Source organism: Rhea americana, unplaced genomic scaffold, assembly GCF_003343005.1.
Source record: "Rhea americana isolate MKP2758 unplaced genomic scaffold, rheAme1 scaffold_5, whole genome shotgun sequence".
In the NCBI taxonomy this organism is placed as follows: domain Eukaryota; kingdom Metazoa; phylum Chordata; class Aves; order Rheiformes; family Rheidae; genus Rhea; species Rhea americana.
The window spans coordinates 2,539,847-2,558,590 of record NW_028186645.1 but is presented as its reverse complement, the minus strand read 5'-3'; the positions used below and the strand labels follow the sequence as shown (position 1 = coordinate 2,558,590).

The 18,744-nt window shown below is 42.0% G+C and overlaps 1 protein-coding gene across 6 annotated transcripts in view; it reads left to right on the top strand.

Annotated features, from left to right (window-relative positions):
- EVL (Enah/Vasp-like) overlaps positions 1 to 18,438 on the top strand; it is a 121,818-nt gene extending 103,380 nt beyond the window's left edge. Inside the window, exons 1-11 of one of the 6 annotated variants that reach the window (XM_085317451.1) lie at positions 3,342 to 3,954; positions 4,036 to 4,308; positions 6,141 to 6,370; positions 7,043 to 7,164; positions 10,196 to 10,256; positions 12,291 to 12,357; positions 13,717 to 13,783; positions 13,887 to 13,949; positions 16,232 to 16,298; positions 16,677 to 16,734; positions 17,835 to 18,438. In XM_085317451.1, coding sequence (XP_085173577.1) covers positions 3,357 to 3,954; positions 4,036 to 4,308; positions 6,141 to 6,370; positions 7,043 to 7,164; positions 10,196 to 10,256; positions 12,291 to 12,357; positions 13,717 to 13,783; positions 13,887 to 13,949; positions 16,232 to 16,298; positions 16,677 to 16,734; positions 17,835 to 17,872 — 1,644 coding nt within the window. In that variant the 5' untranslated portion in view covers positions 3,342 to 3,356 and the 3' untranslated portion in view covers positions 17,873 to 18,438. Of the gene's footprint in view, positions 1 to 2,091; positions 2,154 to 3,341; positions 4,309 to 6,140; positions 6,371 to 7,042; positions 7,165 to 10,195; positions 10,257 to 12,290; positions 12,358 to 13,716; positions 13,784 to 13,886; positions 13,950 to 16,231; positions 16,299 to 16,676; positions 16,735 to 17,834 lie in introns of those variants that run through there. The other 5 variants (XM_085317455.1, XM_085317453.1, XM_085317449.1 and 2 more) reach the window with 5 other exon arrangements.
- The last annotated feature ends 306 nt before the right edge of the window (positions 18,439 to 18,744 follow it).

Below are 18,744 nucleotides of genomic sequence, written 5' to 3'. Positions count from 1 at the left end.
CACATACAAACTACATCTGCCCAGAGGCAGGCAGGACGAGCATGAACCCAAAAGACTTCAAGTGACCATGGTTGACCCTGGCTTCTGAGGAGCASCTCCATGCATCTATCTGCTCCGCAATAGCTCTGTTGACTAGAAGACATCTTACAGATCTTTCTTTCCAGGTCTGTCAGGGCAGAGTTTTCCAAGTCTGTTCTCCAAATAAAACTAGAACATTCCCCAGGTTTAACGAGGAAAATATACATGTTCTTCATCTTCAAATCATGTTAATAAGGGCAAAGCTTTTGTAGAGGACAGTATGTTTAGGAAATTCTTAATGCATTGTGTTTACAACTGAAATTTTAGCAGTGTGACTGATGCTGTTGTCTAAGTGCATATAGGTGTTATATATGCATATAGGTGCATGTAACTGGCAAATAAGAGCCAGAGGAAAGATTTCCATTAAGTTTAAATTGTCATTGTTCTAATGCAGACAGTGTAATCTGTGTATCACAGTTTCGGCCAGCTAAGTCTGTTCCTCAAAACTGTTTCCCCTTTGCACATGTAGTAATTTTCTCAGCTATCTATAATGGTTTTCCAGAAATTGCTGGTATTCTGAAGATTGCATGTCTTGAACATAAAATCAGTTTAGAATTGATCTCTTCATAGTGAATAATTGTAATAATTGATTTTCCTGTCCATTCTATTGAATTAAGATTGAAATGTAGGAAATTTGTTTTGCAAACTAAGACATTCTTTTTTGCTACATAACATAGGATTTATTTTTCTAGACTTTTCTTTCTGGCAAAACCTTTTATTTATAAATAAACAGGATAAAATTATTTAAGCTTGCAGATTCATTTAAAAGTACAAGTAAACAAAAATGCAACAGGGAGACCTTTCTAAAATGTTGCATTACCTAATGAGTCCAAATAGAAGTGTTACCTGTAGTCACGCTGGCCTTAGTGTTCAGAAAATGAAATAAGCTTCTTGCAGAAAAAAGAAGTGGTTGTGCAGTCAGTTAAAGCTAGCCCGAACATACGTGTTGCAAACTTGGCTTAGAAATCAGAGAAGAACATTAGAATAGACATTATTACCAAGTGCTCCAGTAAGGTAATTTCAGTGTTTTAGTACTCTTGAAATCTGTAGCACATATCCATGTGTGTGGCAAAAACTCTGGCAAATAYTCTAGATTTTGGCTATCAATCTTTTTAACTAAAGTGTCAGGGAGAGTTTATCACTTGGGTAACAGGGAAAGCTCTTTCTGCTGAAGTGTTACAGCAGGAGAGAGAAGACCTCTGGTGAGAGATATTAGGAACTGCACATGTTGGGAAAGTGGAGCCTGAGAAGATGCTTTTCCCATGGTGGTTCAGTGCCTGGCAGAGCAYGTTTCTTACATGAAGCCAGTCTGGTTAACTGTGGCACTAGGAACCCAGGATGGGAAGGATGCGAAAAGCAGCAGAGTAGCTTTGTGATCAGCATTTATCAAGGAAACACGGGAGTCCTGGTCCTCATGGCCCTGCTGCCCTTGCACAGATACAGCTGTCTTGCGGTATTACATGAGCAGGGTTTCAGCCAGGCTATCCAATACTTTGCTCACCTGCAAAACTTTGCTGGGTCAGCAAAGGGCTTTGTTGTACAGCTGCACTAAACAGGTTTTGTACAGTCGGCAGCTAAACACGGCTCAGACTTTTAACTACAGCTCGTTCAGGTTGCAGATCTGTAAGGGCCAATTAAACTAAATCAGTTATATGCCATTTTATGCAAGACCACTTATTTTCACAGGAAGTCCTTGCAGTTAACTACATGCTTGATTTTTGCCCTCTCCTGGGACTTGAGATACTGCAGTATGTGCTATGAGGAAGTACGTGCTAAGGAATTATCTTATGTGGATTAACCAACTGCTAAAACAAGCATTTGCTGTATCCTGCAGGTGCAGGACCCTGCTACGATTTCATGTCTCCAGGCCTGTCTTTCAGGAATGGCATTTCTGTAAGGGACTGACTCACACCACCCAAAACTTATGACTTGAGAGCTTCTCAATGTATAAAGCTTTTGCTAAAAATTATAAAGAATACATAATTATTGAGGTTTTTTCCATTGTTGTTTTAGACAAGTGATGGAGCAGCAGCAACAGCGCCAGGAATCTCTGGAAAGAAGAACCTCTACCACAGGCACGTATCAAATACATAGAAGCAAAGCAGATATATTCCTTTCCCTGCCTGCCTCTGCTAGCTGTAGTTGAGTTTTCTTTTCTCTCTCTTTTTTTTTTTTTTTTTTTTTTTTTTTGGTGTTCTGGAAGAACTACACTACTGAAAATGGTTATAGTTGTGATGCAATTTTAAAGCATTTTCAGCAAGAGACTTCAGTGTATTTGGGCAATATGTTGTTTCACAGAGACTTAGGTCCTGGGCACACAAGTGGAGCTGGGCAGATTTTGCATCTAGCAAAATTTGAATGGCAGAGGAAGTTTTTTGGTGTACAAAGAGGGCATGGCCAGACTTCTCCCGCACCCCAAAGGAGAACAGGTAGCATAGCACCTGGCAGATTGACTCTGCAGTGCAAGGGGGTGTCAGTATGAAGTGGTGGACGTGCTGGTTGTGCTAGGTCACGGGCTCTCCATCTTTCCGCAGCGCCAACCCAAACACAGCACAGAAGGAAATATAGCCCTAGATTTTTGTCAGTGAGGATTTTGCAGTAATGAAGTGAGGAGTCTTGTATGAGCGTAATGGAAAAAATATATATATATTTAATGAGCTTACGAAAATCTTGTATAGCATATTAAGTTGCACGAAGCTGAGAGAAGAGATGACAGGAATAGTTTATAGCCACAAAGAATGGCTTTGCCTGTGTGAAAGAAGGCAGAAATCAAGCCACGATGGTTTTGGTTTGAGTTTTGTGTTGGGTGTTAGGGTGGAGGGTTTGGGTACACACATGAAAATTTTTCCTCAGCTGTTGTAACTTTTCGGTTGTTTTTGACTTGAAAGCAGCTCAGAGTTACACCCGAACTCTAGCCAGCAACAGATGTTACTGCCCTCTTTTTGGGCCAACATTATTGTGTACAATTCTGCGTCGGTGAAACCGAGGTGCTGCTGCAGCGCCTGCAGCGAGAGCAGTGCTGCTGTGCTCAAAATGCTGTGCTCAAAATACTGCTGTCCCTGAGCCCAGTGGTAGCATTTGTAATTCTGACTCAGCTACATATAGGCCCAAAAGAAGTTTTAAAGCCGGCCTTTGCTGCAAGGATCACAGCTTTGCACAGCACTCTGTTTCTGGAGTTTGTTGGAAACCACTGGAACCAGTGGTTTTCTGCACCATATTCTCTTTGCTTTCTTTGAGCTTCTGTTTGCATTTACTTTGCAGTTCTTTTTTTTTTTTCCATGCCACTTTGTCTTGTTTTCATTCCTTGCTGCATATCCGTTTTATTCTTTTCATTTTTCTTTTCTGTTCTTTTAGTTTCCACCCTTCAGATAAGCGTGTGTTCTCCCCCCTCTCACCGCCAGTCTCCTCCTCATGACTACAGTAACTGCAGTGCTCCCGCCTCGGCTGGTGCTGCCCCTCCACCACCACCCCATGCCAAAGTTGTCTCTTCAGCATCTACTACCCCTCAGCCCCATAGTAAAACCTCTTTCAGATCCTCCAGGATAACTAAAGAGCCCCCGCAGCTTCTGCACAGACATTCAGCCTCTGAGCTGTCACCGTCCCCAAGTTCTTCCTCTCCAGCCTGGCTGAACCACAGGACTGTAACACAAAGCATCAAGCAAATCTCGCTGTCTCCACCACCAACCCCTCCTTCCCACTTTCCCTTCATCTCTTGCCAGCCTCTCAGACGCTCTTCTCTTCCATACTCTCCTCAGTCTTCTGCTTCTCCCATCCCAAATTCACCGCCTGCCCAGAAGGGCTTTGCCCTGCAGCCACATATTCCAGTCGTCCTGCCTGTGATTCCTGTCCTGCACGACAGGCTCAGAGGATCCACAGGTAAAACTAGCCAGGAAGCCTCAGCAAACATACCTCTAAATGGCCATCTGGAAGCAGCACTAACAAGACAAATTCCTTTAGGCTCCTCTAGGACCCAAGTGCAAAGTGTGGATGGATCCTTCTGGCACCCAGAATCTATGCCCACCTCCCAACTGCCCCAGATAGCCAGCCCTCCTGGCTGCTTTAGCCAGGCTTCCTGCCAGTCCTCCCACCCACCCTGTCATCCTCCACAGCACTTGAATCAACCCACGTCACACTCTTTTCCATTACCTCCCCTGTACGCTGCTGTATCGGAGGTGACCATGTCCAAGAGGACCCCTCCTTACATGACTTCATCAACCATTTCCCACTTGAGTAAGTACTTATTTTGACTGAGTTGCAACCTGTAAAAAGCATTAGCTTTGAACAATCTTAAAAGCCCCATTTGCACTGCCCATGATTGCTAGAAAAAGGCCTGAGAGATCCAAGACAAATCCTGCTGTCCTTGGTATCTGAAACCAAGGTGCAGCACTACAGTATGCACTCAGGGCTGGTCCCAAGACCTTCAGAGCTAAAAGCAAGAGAAAAAGCAAAAGTTTCAAGGCTAGGACTCTGTAGCTGACTTGTTGCAACACATAGTCTTAACATAATAGCCCAGGAGGACATTTATATCATTCACCAGAGTCAAATTGCATTTGGCATTGAGCTTGGTGCAAAACCTGTACTCAGCTGGTTCARACTTAGCTGATGGGCTCTTCTGAAGTTGGAGGCCAGGTCTACAGTAGAATTGTTGTCTGTGTAGCAATACTGGTTCAGATTATGTTTTTTATTCTTTTTTAAGTGATATTTTTCTTACCAGCAAAAGACACAACATAAATAATATTGTTATAGTTATGTAGACTCTTCTGTGCTTATGTAATTTATTTCATTCTAGGAACACTCTCTCTGGTATAAACTGTGCATTTATACCTGAGGGCTTGCCACTGTAACTATTCCAGCAAATCTTTTTCAATGTAGGCAGATCAAGAACATGGGGCTGTACTTTGCATATGCATATAATACTTAAATGATATGCCTAAAAAGGTAGAAAACAGAGACATTTCCTTCCACTTTCTGCTAAAAGTAGTATTACCACTACTGTACATTCAGTCTTTAGGCTGATACAAATCCTTGAAATCCATTCAGTTCAATAAAGTTAGTTTAAATCTACATCAGTCCATTATTTTGACTCAGTTCAATTTTTGCCTCAGGCTGGCCTCTAATTAGGTGGGTGTAGTTCTGTGATTATAACTGACTATACGCCCAATGAATTACTAGCTATTATTTTTGTGAACCAAGTAGGATTTGAGATGTTTAAAGTATTTCTAATAGCAGCCGCAGTTCATTTCAAGAATGGAATTGGGAGTGTGAAATGATGGTAGAAGTAACCACAGAAATAAGGCAGTATTATAAGAAACCCTTCATAAGAAGAAAATCAGACTGCTAATGTTAAATATCATTTCCAAATGTTCCTCAGTCAAATCCTCCCTCTTTCTCAAAATAATGCTTACTGAACAATTGAACCTGTGGATATATATCAAGAGAAGCCTATCCTGAGAGAACATAACCTAGGGAAATTCCCTTGTGGTGGTATATTCGTTCAACTGACCCATTATAAATAGGAAAAATGCTGCCACAAAATTAACCACTTTTGATCAGCTCCTCAAAGAGGCTGCCACTTCGAGCAGCTTTGCTGAACCGTGGTGTGGCTGGAGCTTGACTCTCACTTCGTCGTTTTTGGAGACTGGCCGAGGCCACACACACTCCATTGAACAGAAAGGCAGATGTGTAGATGTAGCCCACGATTCTGATGAAAAGCTGATGTTAACAATGTCCTCGAAGGTTGCTGATGCAACTTCTACACATCTGCAAGTGGGAAGCTCTAGCAGAGGCATCTGTCACCTCTTGATTTTGGCACAGAATAAAACGATAGCCTGATCTGTGAGAGAAAAGGGGAGACAGTGTGTTTATTAGTTGCAGGGTGTCATAAGGACCCAACTGTAGCTGATTCACCATGGATGCATTCACCATTCCTCGTCCCTCTGAATGCTTGGCACCTCCTTGCATTGGGCAGTGGTTGCACAGTCACTTCATGGCCCTGGAAAAGGGAACAGGACGTTGCCCATGAGACTGATGCTCACGTGTGATTCGTGTTCTCTGCRTTTCAGGCCCAGCACTTCCACCAGGTCATCCTAGTGCTGCTGCTGCGATCCCAGCTTCGTCCGGGGGGCCCCCACCTCCACCGCCGCCCCCCGTACCTCCGCCACCCACGGGAGTTGCGCCCCCTCCACCGCCCCCGCTGCCGGCCAGCGCYGGCCAAGCGGCTGGCACTGAAGATGGGTCAGTGTCAGGGCTAGCAGCCGCTCTGGCTGGTGCCAAACTAAGGAGAGTTCAACGGGTAAGGACGTGGTGCTGGGATTCCTAGACAGGCTTTTCCCTGCTGCAGAAGGCTTGGCTCTGCTTGGTGTAAAGGTCTGCAAATAAAGGCCACATGTATTCAGAATCCAGTGTGAAACCCGGAGAAACGTGCTGCGGCTGACCATTAGATGAACTGTTAAAAGTCAGTTTGTAATACCAAAACTCGTAGGTAACTGAGCAGGAAATATTTTGTATAATTTCTGCTCTTCAGAGAATATTAATTAGCCAATGGCTGCAAGTTCTTCTGTTACTAGGATTTCATTATTTCTGCAAAGTCCACCATTGTATTACCTGCTAGTGTTTTACGCTCATCGTAAGTGGATTAAACTGCAGTGCACTTACGAAAACTGGTTTAGACTGTTGAGGCCTCGTGTAGCTGGCCACTTAGGGAAAGGTTGCCTAACGTAAACATGACCGTGAACAAGGAGCAGTCTGTTTTTTTTCATCATCTGCCCATATATTTGCCTCATCCAGACTGCTCCCAGGTTTATACGGTGTGTATGGATCTCCTTTCCAGTGCAGAACACATCCTACCTCTGGTTTTGGTCTGTGCTGTGATCACTGCTCATAGTAATTATAAAAATTAATCATTAAGGCCGTGGTTTGAAGTTAAATTCTTTTTATGACTTGCAATGTTGATTTCTGTCTTAAGCCAGAAGATGGTTCAGGAGGGTCCAGTCCCAGTGGGGTCTCCAAGAGTGATGCCAATCGAACAAGTAGCGGAGGAGGCGGAGGAGGACTCATGGAAGAAATGAATAAATTACTGGCAAAAAGGTTTGTATTTTTACTTCAAGTAAGCACTTACATGAGATTGGCAGCACATGGTCGAACAAGACACTGTCTTTTTCAGTTAGCAACAGGTCACTTTGGTGCCTCTTTGCAATTCAACAGGTCTTGTATGTGTGTTAGTTGCCAGAGTCCCCTGGTGTTTAATACCATAAAGCCTAAGTTGTGCAGCAGTGATACTTTGCAGAGTTTAGGTGCTGCTGCAAATCCTGCAGAGTAGTAACCTTCCATGGCAGTGATAAATGTATCCTATAGGATTTTGCTAATTAACCACATCTATTTCAAAGTTACTATTTTCTATAAGAATAAAATATGAAAGGAATTTAGACAAATAATTTTTTTTGCAGCACTTTCAGGATTTTGTGCTCAAAAATGTATACAGCAGTGCAATAGCAGGGCAGCATCTTGGCAGGTAAATTACTATTGATTCTTAGTGTTCTTGAGGTAGTTTGGCCAAGTTATTCTCCATCAAGATGAGCTGTGATTTATCAAGCTATCAGATGTTTAAAGGCACTCCGTTTCAATTATTTCTGTTTTCTTTTTTCCCTCCTGCTTCCATCAGTAATGTTGTATCAGATTGTAACTCAAAAGTTCCTGGTGTTACATGTTTTGATTTTAGCTCTTAAGATTTTTTTTACACGAGTAGTGAAAGAAAAGGATGAGTAAGATGATGAAATGTAGTTACAGTTGTGTAGTGTGCAGAGATAAAGTTCTTAAATAATATTGTCCAGGATAAAAAACAATTTCCTCCTCAGTGCATCTGATTCCAACTTTCTTCCATGTCCTGGTCACTTCAGAAGGAAATCTGAACATGGATCATGGATTTAATCCTTCAGAAATCATTAAGTAGACACACAGAGCTGCAAAAGCAGTTACCAGCAATGTAAAGTGTCAAATGTATAATTTTTTCTCTTCCTAAAATAATTTTTATAACTTTTAATTAAAGTAGCTATCTCTTTGTTCAACCTCTGAACTATTTTGTGCTGCTACGTGTCAAGACTGAACTGGCAGATTTCTGTAAGCAAAGTCAGGTTTGGTGACTAGATTTTGAGGCAACTAGCTCTATTTGAACATGCAAGCTAAATGGACATTTTGTATGCTCGGATACAGAAATCCCCGCAAATGTCCATGTCGTTGTCTGTGGTTCTAAAGTGTACACAAGCAAAGCTTTGGGTAGTGAGATCCAGATTCTTCAGTTGGTCAGGGTCAAATTGCTTCAATATTTTAACAAAAACACCTGTACTCCAGTGGGTGCTGTGCAGCCAGTACTGAGAAAACAAGTGGGCTGCAAATCCCTTCCCTGGGTGTGTGTCATCAGCAGAATTATCCACTAAGATCTGCTTCACAAAACCATGGAAGTTATTGAAAATACACAAGTGCCAGTTAAGGGCGCAATCTGGACACATGGGTTTAAACTGATACTGAGAGGACTTACCTTGGCTGCAAAACCTCTGACACTGTGTTTCAGGTTACTTTTACAGAGCTGGCAGTTGAGGGAAAAAAATGGTGTTTTTAAACTGAGTGTGTTCAATACAAAAACCACTGTGCGGTGAGCATAGAATCTCAGGGTCCCTTTTTGGAGCAGCAAAGCGCATGCTCAGGAAAAGGGGATGTGTCTAATGCTGGGCAAGTAACAGAGAAAAACGACTCTGAGAACTCAGGTGATAAAAAATATTGCGCTCTGCAAACATTGGCCCCCGTGAGAGTGGCCGTTTGTTTCAAAACTGAATTGCAACTATCTCACAAACCACTGTCATTTCTAGCCCAGTTAAGTTTTTTGCAAGACATAATCTAATGTTGATCTCTCACCTTGGCAAATATTTTCCTGGCTCAGGCTTGTAACTATTAGAACCTTTGTTCCCCAGAAGTATCAACTAAAGATAAAAGCTATTCTTTATCTGGTACAATAAAATTATTAATGCAGTTGAATGTTTATAAATAATTCCCAGAAGGCAACATGTACTATAAAAATATGCGTGTATTTTACTCTGGTTTTTGTTGAATTTACATCAGATCCTCCAAATTGTCAATCCAGTGATTGACAAATCACTTTCTTTTGCCAATGATATACAGAAAAAAGCCTTTGACAAATTTGTGGAGGTTTTATAAATTCAGAAATCTTTCTAAAAGCCATTTGGGATTTTTTTGTTGTTGTTTTTTCTATGGATAGAACTTTCGCACTTTGGAATGAAGACTAAATGAAAAATCTGTCATACTAGTGTTAATAAAAAAATTCTACAAAAGATAGTGTTTGCAGGTAGATTAGATAATCACAATCAAATCCACATGGAGAGGAGAGGTGCAGTTCCCTGATAGCCTTGGTGTGTGTGGGGGGGAATCAGATGCCCAGAGGATCAGTACATGGCACGTTTCTTGAGTGGTATTTAGACTCTAAGTAGTGCTTGAAAACAAAGAATTTGTTTATTTTTTTCTTCAGACAGCAGAGTTAACACCCTCCAAAAAAAAGCAGAGGGACAGAAGAGTTCCAGCTTATTGCTGAGCTTCTTGGTTATAGGAGTGTGATGCAGTACGACTAGTAAGGGGATACAGTACAACTGCAAAAATGATATTGCACGTGCCTGAGAAGGCAGTTTGGCCCTTCACTAAAATATCTGCCTGAGCAGCCTGGAGGTGTTTTTGTTTCTTCCAGAAGCAACCAATGTTCCTGAGCCCTAGAAAGAAGTTTTCGCTTTCGTACCCATTTTCATACCCAACTRCACTTCCCCCCTCTGCTTTGACACACTTCTTTATGCAGTACACCCTGCATCCTGTTAAACACTGCCTCAAAATATTGCCTCTCTCTCTGATTCATAATGCTAAGTTTTGGATTCCCTATCACCATCCAAATCCTACGCAACCAAACGTATTCAATCTTTATCAAATTCCCTAAGATGAACTGYGTAAATAATGACTCCTACCAAAGTATGAATCAGCCTTCTTGAGTGGAGACTGGTGCCTGCTGCAGGAAATGTTTTCTAGAGGGTTGACTGTGTGTCCTATTTCATATTCCTTTGCAAAGGAGGAAAGCAGCATCGCAGTCAGACAAGCCAGGTGACAGAAAGGAAGAGGAAAGCCAAAATGTAAGTAAAGCAATTCCTTGCTGTTGTGCTCTTGCAGATACATTGATATTCTGCCTTGTACGTTAAAGGCGTATAATCATTCATATATGTGTCAAGGAATGACTACTGATTTATTAATATATTTATACATGGAATCAGAAGTTAAATGTAGCTGCTCTAGTAAGAGCAGTCTAGAAACGAGAATTGCGTTCTTACTCATAGGCGAGATATTGTCCAAACCAGGTCACTAGGTGCTTTTTCATGGTCTGCTCTGAATATTTTAGGGTACTGTAGGCTCTTGCCCCTCAAGAAGATGTCATGAACCCTTATGGCAAGTCATCTGAGATCAGGTCCATGTTTTGTACTTTAAACTTGTGGCCTCAGCTGGGCTGAGCGGGATCATCAGTCATATGGGGTAACTCTGGGTTACCATGCTCCATGCAAAGCAAGAATCAGCTCGCTTTGGAGCCCAGCCTGCATTCAGATGTGTCTTCAAGGGGGGAAGGGGAACAGTAGGTTAACCACTAGGCCATTCGAAAGTTACATGCATGCTCATAACACTCACTGTAAACCAAGATGAAAGTTGGACAAATGGAGGGGAACTTTGATGCATTTCTGTTTTAACCGTTCTGTCTGTGTGTTGTCCGCAAAAGCAACTGAGTGAGAGTTTGGATTTGATGCAGTTTTTAAGGTGAACTTGATGCTTGTTAAAGATGCTGCAATTTCAAGTTCAGCCTGCAAATTAAAGAACTTTTTTTACTGGCTGAGTTCGTACTGCGTGGGAGATCTTTCCCATGTCAAGAGAGGCCATGCTCGGAGCTGTGTCCCTTCCCGTTGTGCTTGCCTGGGCTGCTGATCATACTGCATTCATGTGGCTGGCCTGTACCCGTCGGGGAGGCTTGCGGCCATGGCAGCAACGGGCTGAAGCATCCTGTATCTAGCATATCACTGTACAGAGATATTCCCACCAAAGACAAGATAACTGCGAGTTAGAGGAAAGCCGTTCAGAAAATGCTGGCTGCCCACTATTTGGAGAGATCTGTAGCAGGAGCAGGAATAAACCTTTGTACTGTTTAAGGAGGAAAGCAGCTATTTGAGGGAGTTCCTGGAGGGATGCTTCAAGCCTGGAATTTGCCTATTGAATCCTTGAATCTGCTGTGCAACTATTAATCTTGCCCCAGAGCTGATTTTGAACCATTCACTCAGGGATGAAAGGTGCTATTTAGCTTCAAGGTACTCAGCCTCTGATGCATTTCAGCCATTTATTCTCGCCTTGAAGCTCTGCTTAGTTTGCATCCCCAAACTTAGTAGCACCAAACTGCCCAGAAAGATGTTTTTAGAGAGCACGTGTTTATTTTGTGCAGCGGAGCACACTGTGTGGTGGGGGTATCTTCTGTCAAACTCTGTGCAGGTTCATTTTACCATACACAATTAATGCTTCGCCTGAATGTGCTTTGAAGGCTGTTAAATAATACTGACACGTCAAAAATATGAATCAATGTTCAGTGCTATGTCACACTTGCATAAAACCCAGACAGCAGAGTCCAGATCTGTGGTGTACTATTTAATCTTCCAGTTAGTAAGAGTGTTGATAGATTAAGTTACCCTGTATTCTGTTAGTGACTACTTTCACTGAAGCCAGTGGCTGTTCTAGGCTAAAAGGCTGGGATCTGACCTAGTGGTTCTTCAGGTGGCTGAATTTCTGTATTACAGAGAGCTTCTAAATTTGGGAAATGGATGGTTTGTATTTAGAAAACAGCAGTCAGCATTTGTCAGGGGAAATTTGGCCTGGGTTTGTGTACAGAGGTGAAAGCGATTTGGCTCTTACTGGAAAAGAGACCATGAAAAATAGAAAGAGGTATTTCCTAATGTTAAAGGGAGAGACAGGTTAAAGTTTGGATATGCTTGAGCCCATACCATGGCAGCAGCACCTGTCAGGTATGCTAGGAGGAAACTTGTTTCCGTCCCACCTGTGCTCTGGCTGGTCTGCAAAGTAGAGGAGGACTCTGTGCTTCATCTCCAAAATCAAGAAACATCTTGTTTTTCTCTTCCTAGGATGATGCTAGCACCTCTCCTTCACCCATTACACGAGGTCCCACCCAGCAACAGCAGAATTCTTCAGGTATTAAATCAAATTCCTACCATTTCAGTTGTCGTCTTAAGCTGGTCGGCTGGGTTCAGCATCCTTGTCTGGAGTGCAATAGTGGTAACTAACAGAAAATTTCCAGATAACTAGTGCTTCAAAACCTACGTCCAGCATGAAATGGTGTCTTTATAATTTTTATTAGCCAAGAGAATTGCAAAACAGCTTAAAAAATCTAGTTATATAGGTCCAGATATGTAACTGAGGATCTGGATCTTCTCTGCATCTGATTCCTATAGGAGCAAATACCTCCATTCTTTCACTTTGGTAATGTAGCTGTCCTGGTTTATACAGCTAAGGTTTTCATCCTAAACTATAATCCTTCCTTAAGCTAGYAGCTTGTTGCAGTAGGCCTTATCTTGAGAGTTAGGAGAGAAGATGAAATTAAGGCAGAACCTAAAATATATTTTTCCTAAGCTGATTTTAAATCATTGTATCTCTGTAGATAAACTRTGAGACAGTCAGATTCATTCATGCATCAGCCTTGGATTTCATACATGATAAAATAAATCATATGGGAGAAAAGAAATCATCCCAAGGGAATGAGCATTTAACYGTTCCAGCCAAGCCATTATTTGCTTGCTTTGCAAGGGAAGGGGAAGAAGCCAGGAGAATGGTGCATAGAAATGAGGAACAAKATCTAGAGATTTCCTAGGAATGTCCATGATTCTTTTAAAGAACCTTTTAGGACCTCACAGAGGAGGGGACCTTTGTGCTTGTGCACAAGCTGTGTGTTGTTCAAGTCTCTGGAACAGTATAGTTAATTTTGAACAATTTTCATGAGGAAGGACTAGGATGAGAGTGCCCATTTCCAATAGCAAGAGGTAGTGCAGCTTTTGAGAATTATCTGTAAGTTAGAAATGAAAACAATGCTAGATAAATTCCCTGGAGATTTGCATAGCAGGAGTCACACCTGTCTTTTCTCAGATACACACACTTTTTCTGCCAACGATGCAGACAGGAAACAAAAAACTTCTTAAAATATAAATTAATAAATATTATACTGAGTAAAATAAGCCTTGCAGCAATTAGTCTGCATTTTCTTAATACAAGTGATCTGTGCTCTTCCTCCTCMTCTTCCAGTTTCATGTCCTTTTAGTATCACTTAGCTGTTCTGTCCCTAGTCAAAGGAATCACTAAGCAGATTTTTGCCGATKATTTCTCTGTGAAGCAGGCAACCGTGCTCATTCAGCACTCCTGCTTTCCTGGATCTGAAGTCACTCATCCTCACTGAATAAAAGCAGCTGTCTAAGACAATTGGTTTCAGGAGTTTTCCTGTTAAGAAAAAAGAGTAAATGATTAGTTTTCTTTTTTGTTTTGTTTTGTTTTGTTTTCCAGACTCTGGAAAGAAGCCATGGGAAAGGAGCAATTCTGTTGAAAAGCCTGTATCTTCACTACTTTCGAGGTGAGCCGTGYGGATAGTGCGGTGGCTGGCTGGCAGCCTGGGTAGCCCTGCTGTCCCCATGGCATGTGCACAACTCACGTCTCCTTTCATTCCATTGCTGTAGAAACCCATCAGTGGTGAAGAGCTGTGAAGCTAAGAGCCCCACACAATCCCACGTGTCTTCTAGGTACTGGCTAACAGCCTGGCTTCTTAACCATCTTGGCTTGTCCTTTGAGAAGTCACATTATACGGCACAGATGTTCGTCTTTGTCACGTCTTTGCTCATTCTTAACAATCATCTGCTTTGTCTGTCACTGCACAAAGCTGGCCTGAGTACAGCTGAAATGATGTGCAAGCAAAATGTGGTGTTGTATCAAAGGCTTCTGCTGTGGAAACAGCCCCCTGTTCAGGAAGGCACACACATCACAGAAGTTAATCAAACTTAAGCAAGTGCTTAAAGTGTATGCGGTCTTGAATCAGAGGCACGAGCTTGGTAGGGTGCTGTGCCACATGGAAGACACGTTTTTGGAACATCTTTTTGTTGCTCCAAAACCACAGCAGTTTGGGGATGACCCTGCAAATAGGAGACAAATGGTTCTCCAACCTCTGGAGAAAGCTGAAAGCAGAGCCAGAAATGATCTGAAAGGTCTGCAACTTCGCAAAGAGAAGTTACTCCTCCATGCAGCTGCAGTGGGTGCATGGGAAAGGAAGTCTAGTGCAACAGAAGGGTTTAGAGGATCCCACAGTTAGCAACACCAAATAGTAAAAAGGCCCAGCCACCAGATAGGGCGTTCAGAAATACTGGGGGCAAAAGCTGGCAGCTGCTAAGAGCAGAGAAAAACAGAGAAGCCTAAAGCTGGAGTTCACCAGTTCTGTCAGTCAAAACAGCCAAACTGCAGTATCACCCCATTCTTACCCATAGATTAAAGTTTGATATTGAACAGCTAAAAAGAGAGTTTCTGATCCAGGCCCACCCTGTGTTCCTGCATTACTGAGCACTGAGATGGAAGGATAAGCTGGAGAAGCAGGTAAACTACAGACTTACATGTTTAGCATTTAGTGCAGGGAAATGTTCTTTATTTAACAGTTACTTGTACTACAATGCTAATAGTTTGCAGAGAGAAAGTTGCCAATGGCAGATACCTGCACAGACTTATGCTGCTAGCATATTCCCTGCCCTAGCATTCAAAGGGACGCACTGGTGTTAGAGCAAAATGTAGTCTTTCCAGCTCTCTTAAAACCAATGTGACACCATGATTCTAGGAAACATGACAGTTTCCAATAGGCACAGAAACGAACATTATTTATCCTTGCAAATGGGAATGAAACATGGGCTATTTAAAGCAGCAATCAAGTTTTCACAAGCTATCATCTACAATGCCATTCATTTTGGGATGATTTCAGTGGAAATCTCCATTCATGGTTTCGCATGTAGAATAGCACTGAATGTTTGCGTGCTCATATAATTTTGAGGGGGGTGAGGAGCAGGGTTTGAAAGCTCTCAGCTGTGGCCTGTTTATATTCCGGCTCAATTTGATAGCATCTGTATCTGTTTTTACTTCCAACTTTACTGTGAAAATTTAGGAAACACAAAAGATTTTCCCAGTAAAAGATTACAAGACCCAAGCACACCCATAGCATTAGTGAAATTTTTGACCAGCCCCCAGTTTGGGATCGAAGATGATGGCAAAGTTACTTGAAACATTTTCTGCGGATTATATAGTATGATCCATTTCTATAGTTACAGATTAAAAAAAAAAAGTCACACAGAGTTCAGCTCACTGACTAATGTACTGACTAATGTAATCTAGTCCTTTGAGCTAGGTGACTGATAGCACCAAAGTGTATCAGACATTAAGGGTAGTTTGTTTATATTTCTTGGTCAAGAAAAAGTACTTCTGTTACACAATGTTATCAACAAGCTCTGCTCAGGTCAGGCTTTCCAAGGGAAAAAATACTGGATTATTAATTTGCTAGTAATCTTTTTCTAACTTAAATTCTACTGTTATTTTAGCAAGTGATTGAAGCCTATTTGGCCAAGACTGGGTTATCGTACAGAAAACAGACTGTGAAAGAGAGAAAACTAGATAGTAATCTTGCAGCTTGCTAGTGTTATGACAAAATTAATTGTTAATAGGCTTTATCCCCTAAAGTCATCTCAGCATTATCTCTTTTAAAGTTAATGAGAAAAAAAAGTGCAGGTTTCATTGCAGTGTTTGCTCTCTCCAATGCATCTTCAGTGCAAGAAGATGGGTGATGTGGCGTATGGGAAAGCAGCACTGCTTGCTCTTAAAGCTTGGCAGGCTGCAGAGCGCTCCTGGAAAGCACAAGAGGGAGCAGTGCAGTGACAAAACACACACTTCTTGCTCTGTAGTGGACTTCAGCTGCTGCATCTTGGTGGATATTGCTTAGCATACATTGCAAGGAACTAACTGGCTTTTTTTTGATCCTCTGTTTCCATTTCTCAAGGATGAAGCCAGTGAGCAGCAGCAATGATGTGGCTATGGATGCCTTAGATTTTGATCGAATGAAACAGGTGAGCAAACGGTCTTCCACAGTTAGAAATTTTTGATGAGCTACCCATTTTCCCCCATGCATGCGCTGTACAAGCAAAACAGCTGTTCAGTCTTCTGATTTCCTCTGCAATTAGGTGCTTATAGAAGGGATAATTGGTGAGCAGCAGGAGAGTGCAATCTCACTGCTGTTGAATAACAATGTCTGTACAGAAACATGCAAGTAAATACACCAGCATCTTCTGCATCCTTGGCCTGGGACTGCAGACATACCTGTTAGTAGAGCTAGGCTTTAATCATCAGTGGAGGTGGGGGACACAGCACAACTGTGTTAAACTTGCATTTTCTTCCACCAGTTAGAAGGAAATTCTGAGCAGCTGACTTGTGTTTTGTCTCATCAGGAAATATTGGAGGAAGTTGTAAGAGAGTTACACAAAGTGAAAGAGGAGATAATTGATGGTAAGAAAGAGAAAAATTATTATTTTTCTCATCTTTATGACTAATTTCCTGTAGATAAGACAACAGGAACTGCAGAGAGTTCCATGGTGTTCTCAGACTTTTGAGCAGCTCTGATTTATATACACATTTGAAGAACAAGCATCTACCTTAACTGAGCTGTGATCGTTGTGTTGCATTTACAGTCTTTATTTTTGTGCAGTTGACAAGCATTTTCACTTCCAACCTGTGAGAAATTCACTGTCCTGTGTTTCTCAGAGGTGGACATGTGTGACAGGGCCTGCCAGTAGCCCAGTTGCATGTCAATTTATCAAAATTGGTGAGCGTGAAATCGCTTGTAACCAGCCCGGCGTTCAGGTACCAAACTGTCAGTCTGGCAAAGGTACCAAACTGAAAAATCCTTCCTGAGCATCTTCTGCAGGCTTCCTGTGCTTGAAAAGTGATCTCAGACCTTCGGTCTATCCAATAGTTAGGACCTTCCAAGTAGCCACATGTTTTTTCTAACTCAATGAAAAGTGCAAGAGCAGTGCTAAAGGGATTTTTTTTTTTTTTAGAAATTGCTCTGCATTATGTGACTATATGTATTTTTCTTAGCCAACATAATGGTGTGTAAGGCAGCATAATACTGCTCTCACTGAAATACAGCAAAATACCTGTTTGAAGCCCATAGTAAGGCATGTGAAGAGGCTTGTCGATACATTGCACCCCAATCTTAGAGTCATACAGGAGGGAAAAAAGAGGATACTGCAAAACAGCCCAAATCCATTCCCTGTGCCCTTGTCCTAGACCTGTGTGCTCGCAGAACAGCTGGGCAGTTTGCAGCTGAGCAGACCCTCACCTGTACGTTACCGTCCTCGAGCTTGACCCTCAGAGCCTTCCTCATTCATTCCAGTGCAAAATAAGACATTCGTCTAAATCACAGATGCAAATTCTTAAACCAGTACTGCAGTTTGCAAGCAAACAGCTAACTGCTTTCCCTTATTCATCCTTTTACCCTCCACTCATCCTTCTACCAGTGTGTACTTTCTGCAACCTCTATACTTAGCATTTTCCACTACGCGGGGCATAACATTATGCATTAACTTTTTGGTTTGGTTTTCTAGCCATACGGCAGGAGTTGAGTAGAATCAGTACAACATAATGATTGCAAAGCATTTGGACGGTACTCAGAATGCTAGGAAGATCGGCTCATTTCTATGTACCAAGGTCGTGCAAGATGGTGAGAGAGGACACCGGCACTGTCTTTGTTCTTATACCCTTTTTATTAGCAGACTCAGCACACTTTGAAGCTTGCTGCTGCCTTGGATTCGCTTCATTTTAAAAGTCTTAATCTAAAGAATATTAAATTTTAAATTTCTGGATTTTTTAGATTTCATCTGACACTGCACATTGGATTTGTCAGCCTTTTTTGTATTTTGTATTTGCTTATTTAAATGTATTACCTTTCTTTTTAGTAGTAGATAAGAACACACGTGAACCATTTGCTTTTAATAGATTACTTCAAAGTAATTTTATTGGTAGTCTGCAATGTAAATGAAGATCCTTTGCCAACAGAAATGTATTGTGGCATCACCAGAAGAAACAGAGACGTTAGTTGTCAGCCAACAAGTTCTTTGTCTCAGAGTTATCACAATATAAAAAAATGGTACGTCAGTGCATCACAGTATCTGTGTTCATATTGGTAATAAACTGTTTATTGTCCACATGGCCCTGCCTTTCCTTGTTTCATTAATCCCCTTAAGATTTAGCACTTGCATTTCACTTTGGTTTGGTTTCTTGCCGGTACTGCAGGCTCTGGGGAGGGTGAGAGGAAGGTAACTCGCATTCATCGTGCAGCCAGCACCAGCACACGAGCACCTTGTGTTTGAGAGCGTGTGCATGTTAGTGCTGGTGCAATGGCAGCTATCCAGCAGCCGCTCCTGAAGTGTTACAGCGCTGCCTTCGTTTRCAGACCGCCGTGGGTTGAGACCCCCTACCTGCGTCCTCCAGATTGCCCTCTGAACGCCGCCTGCT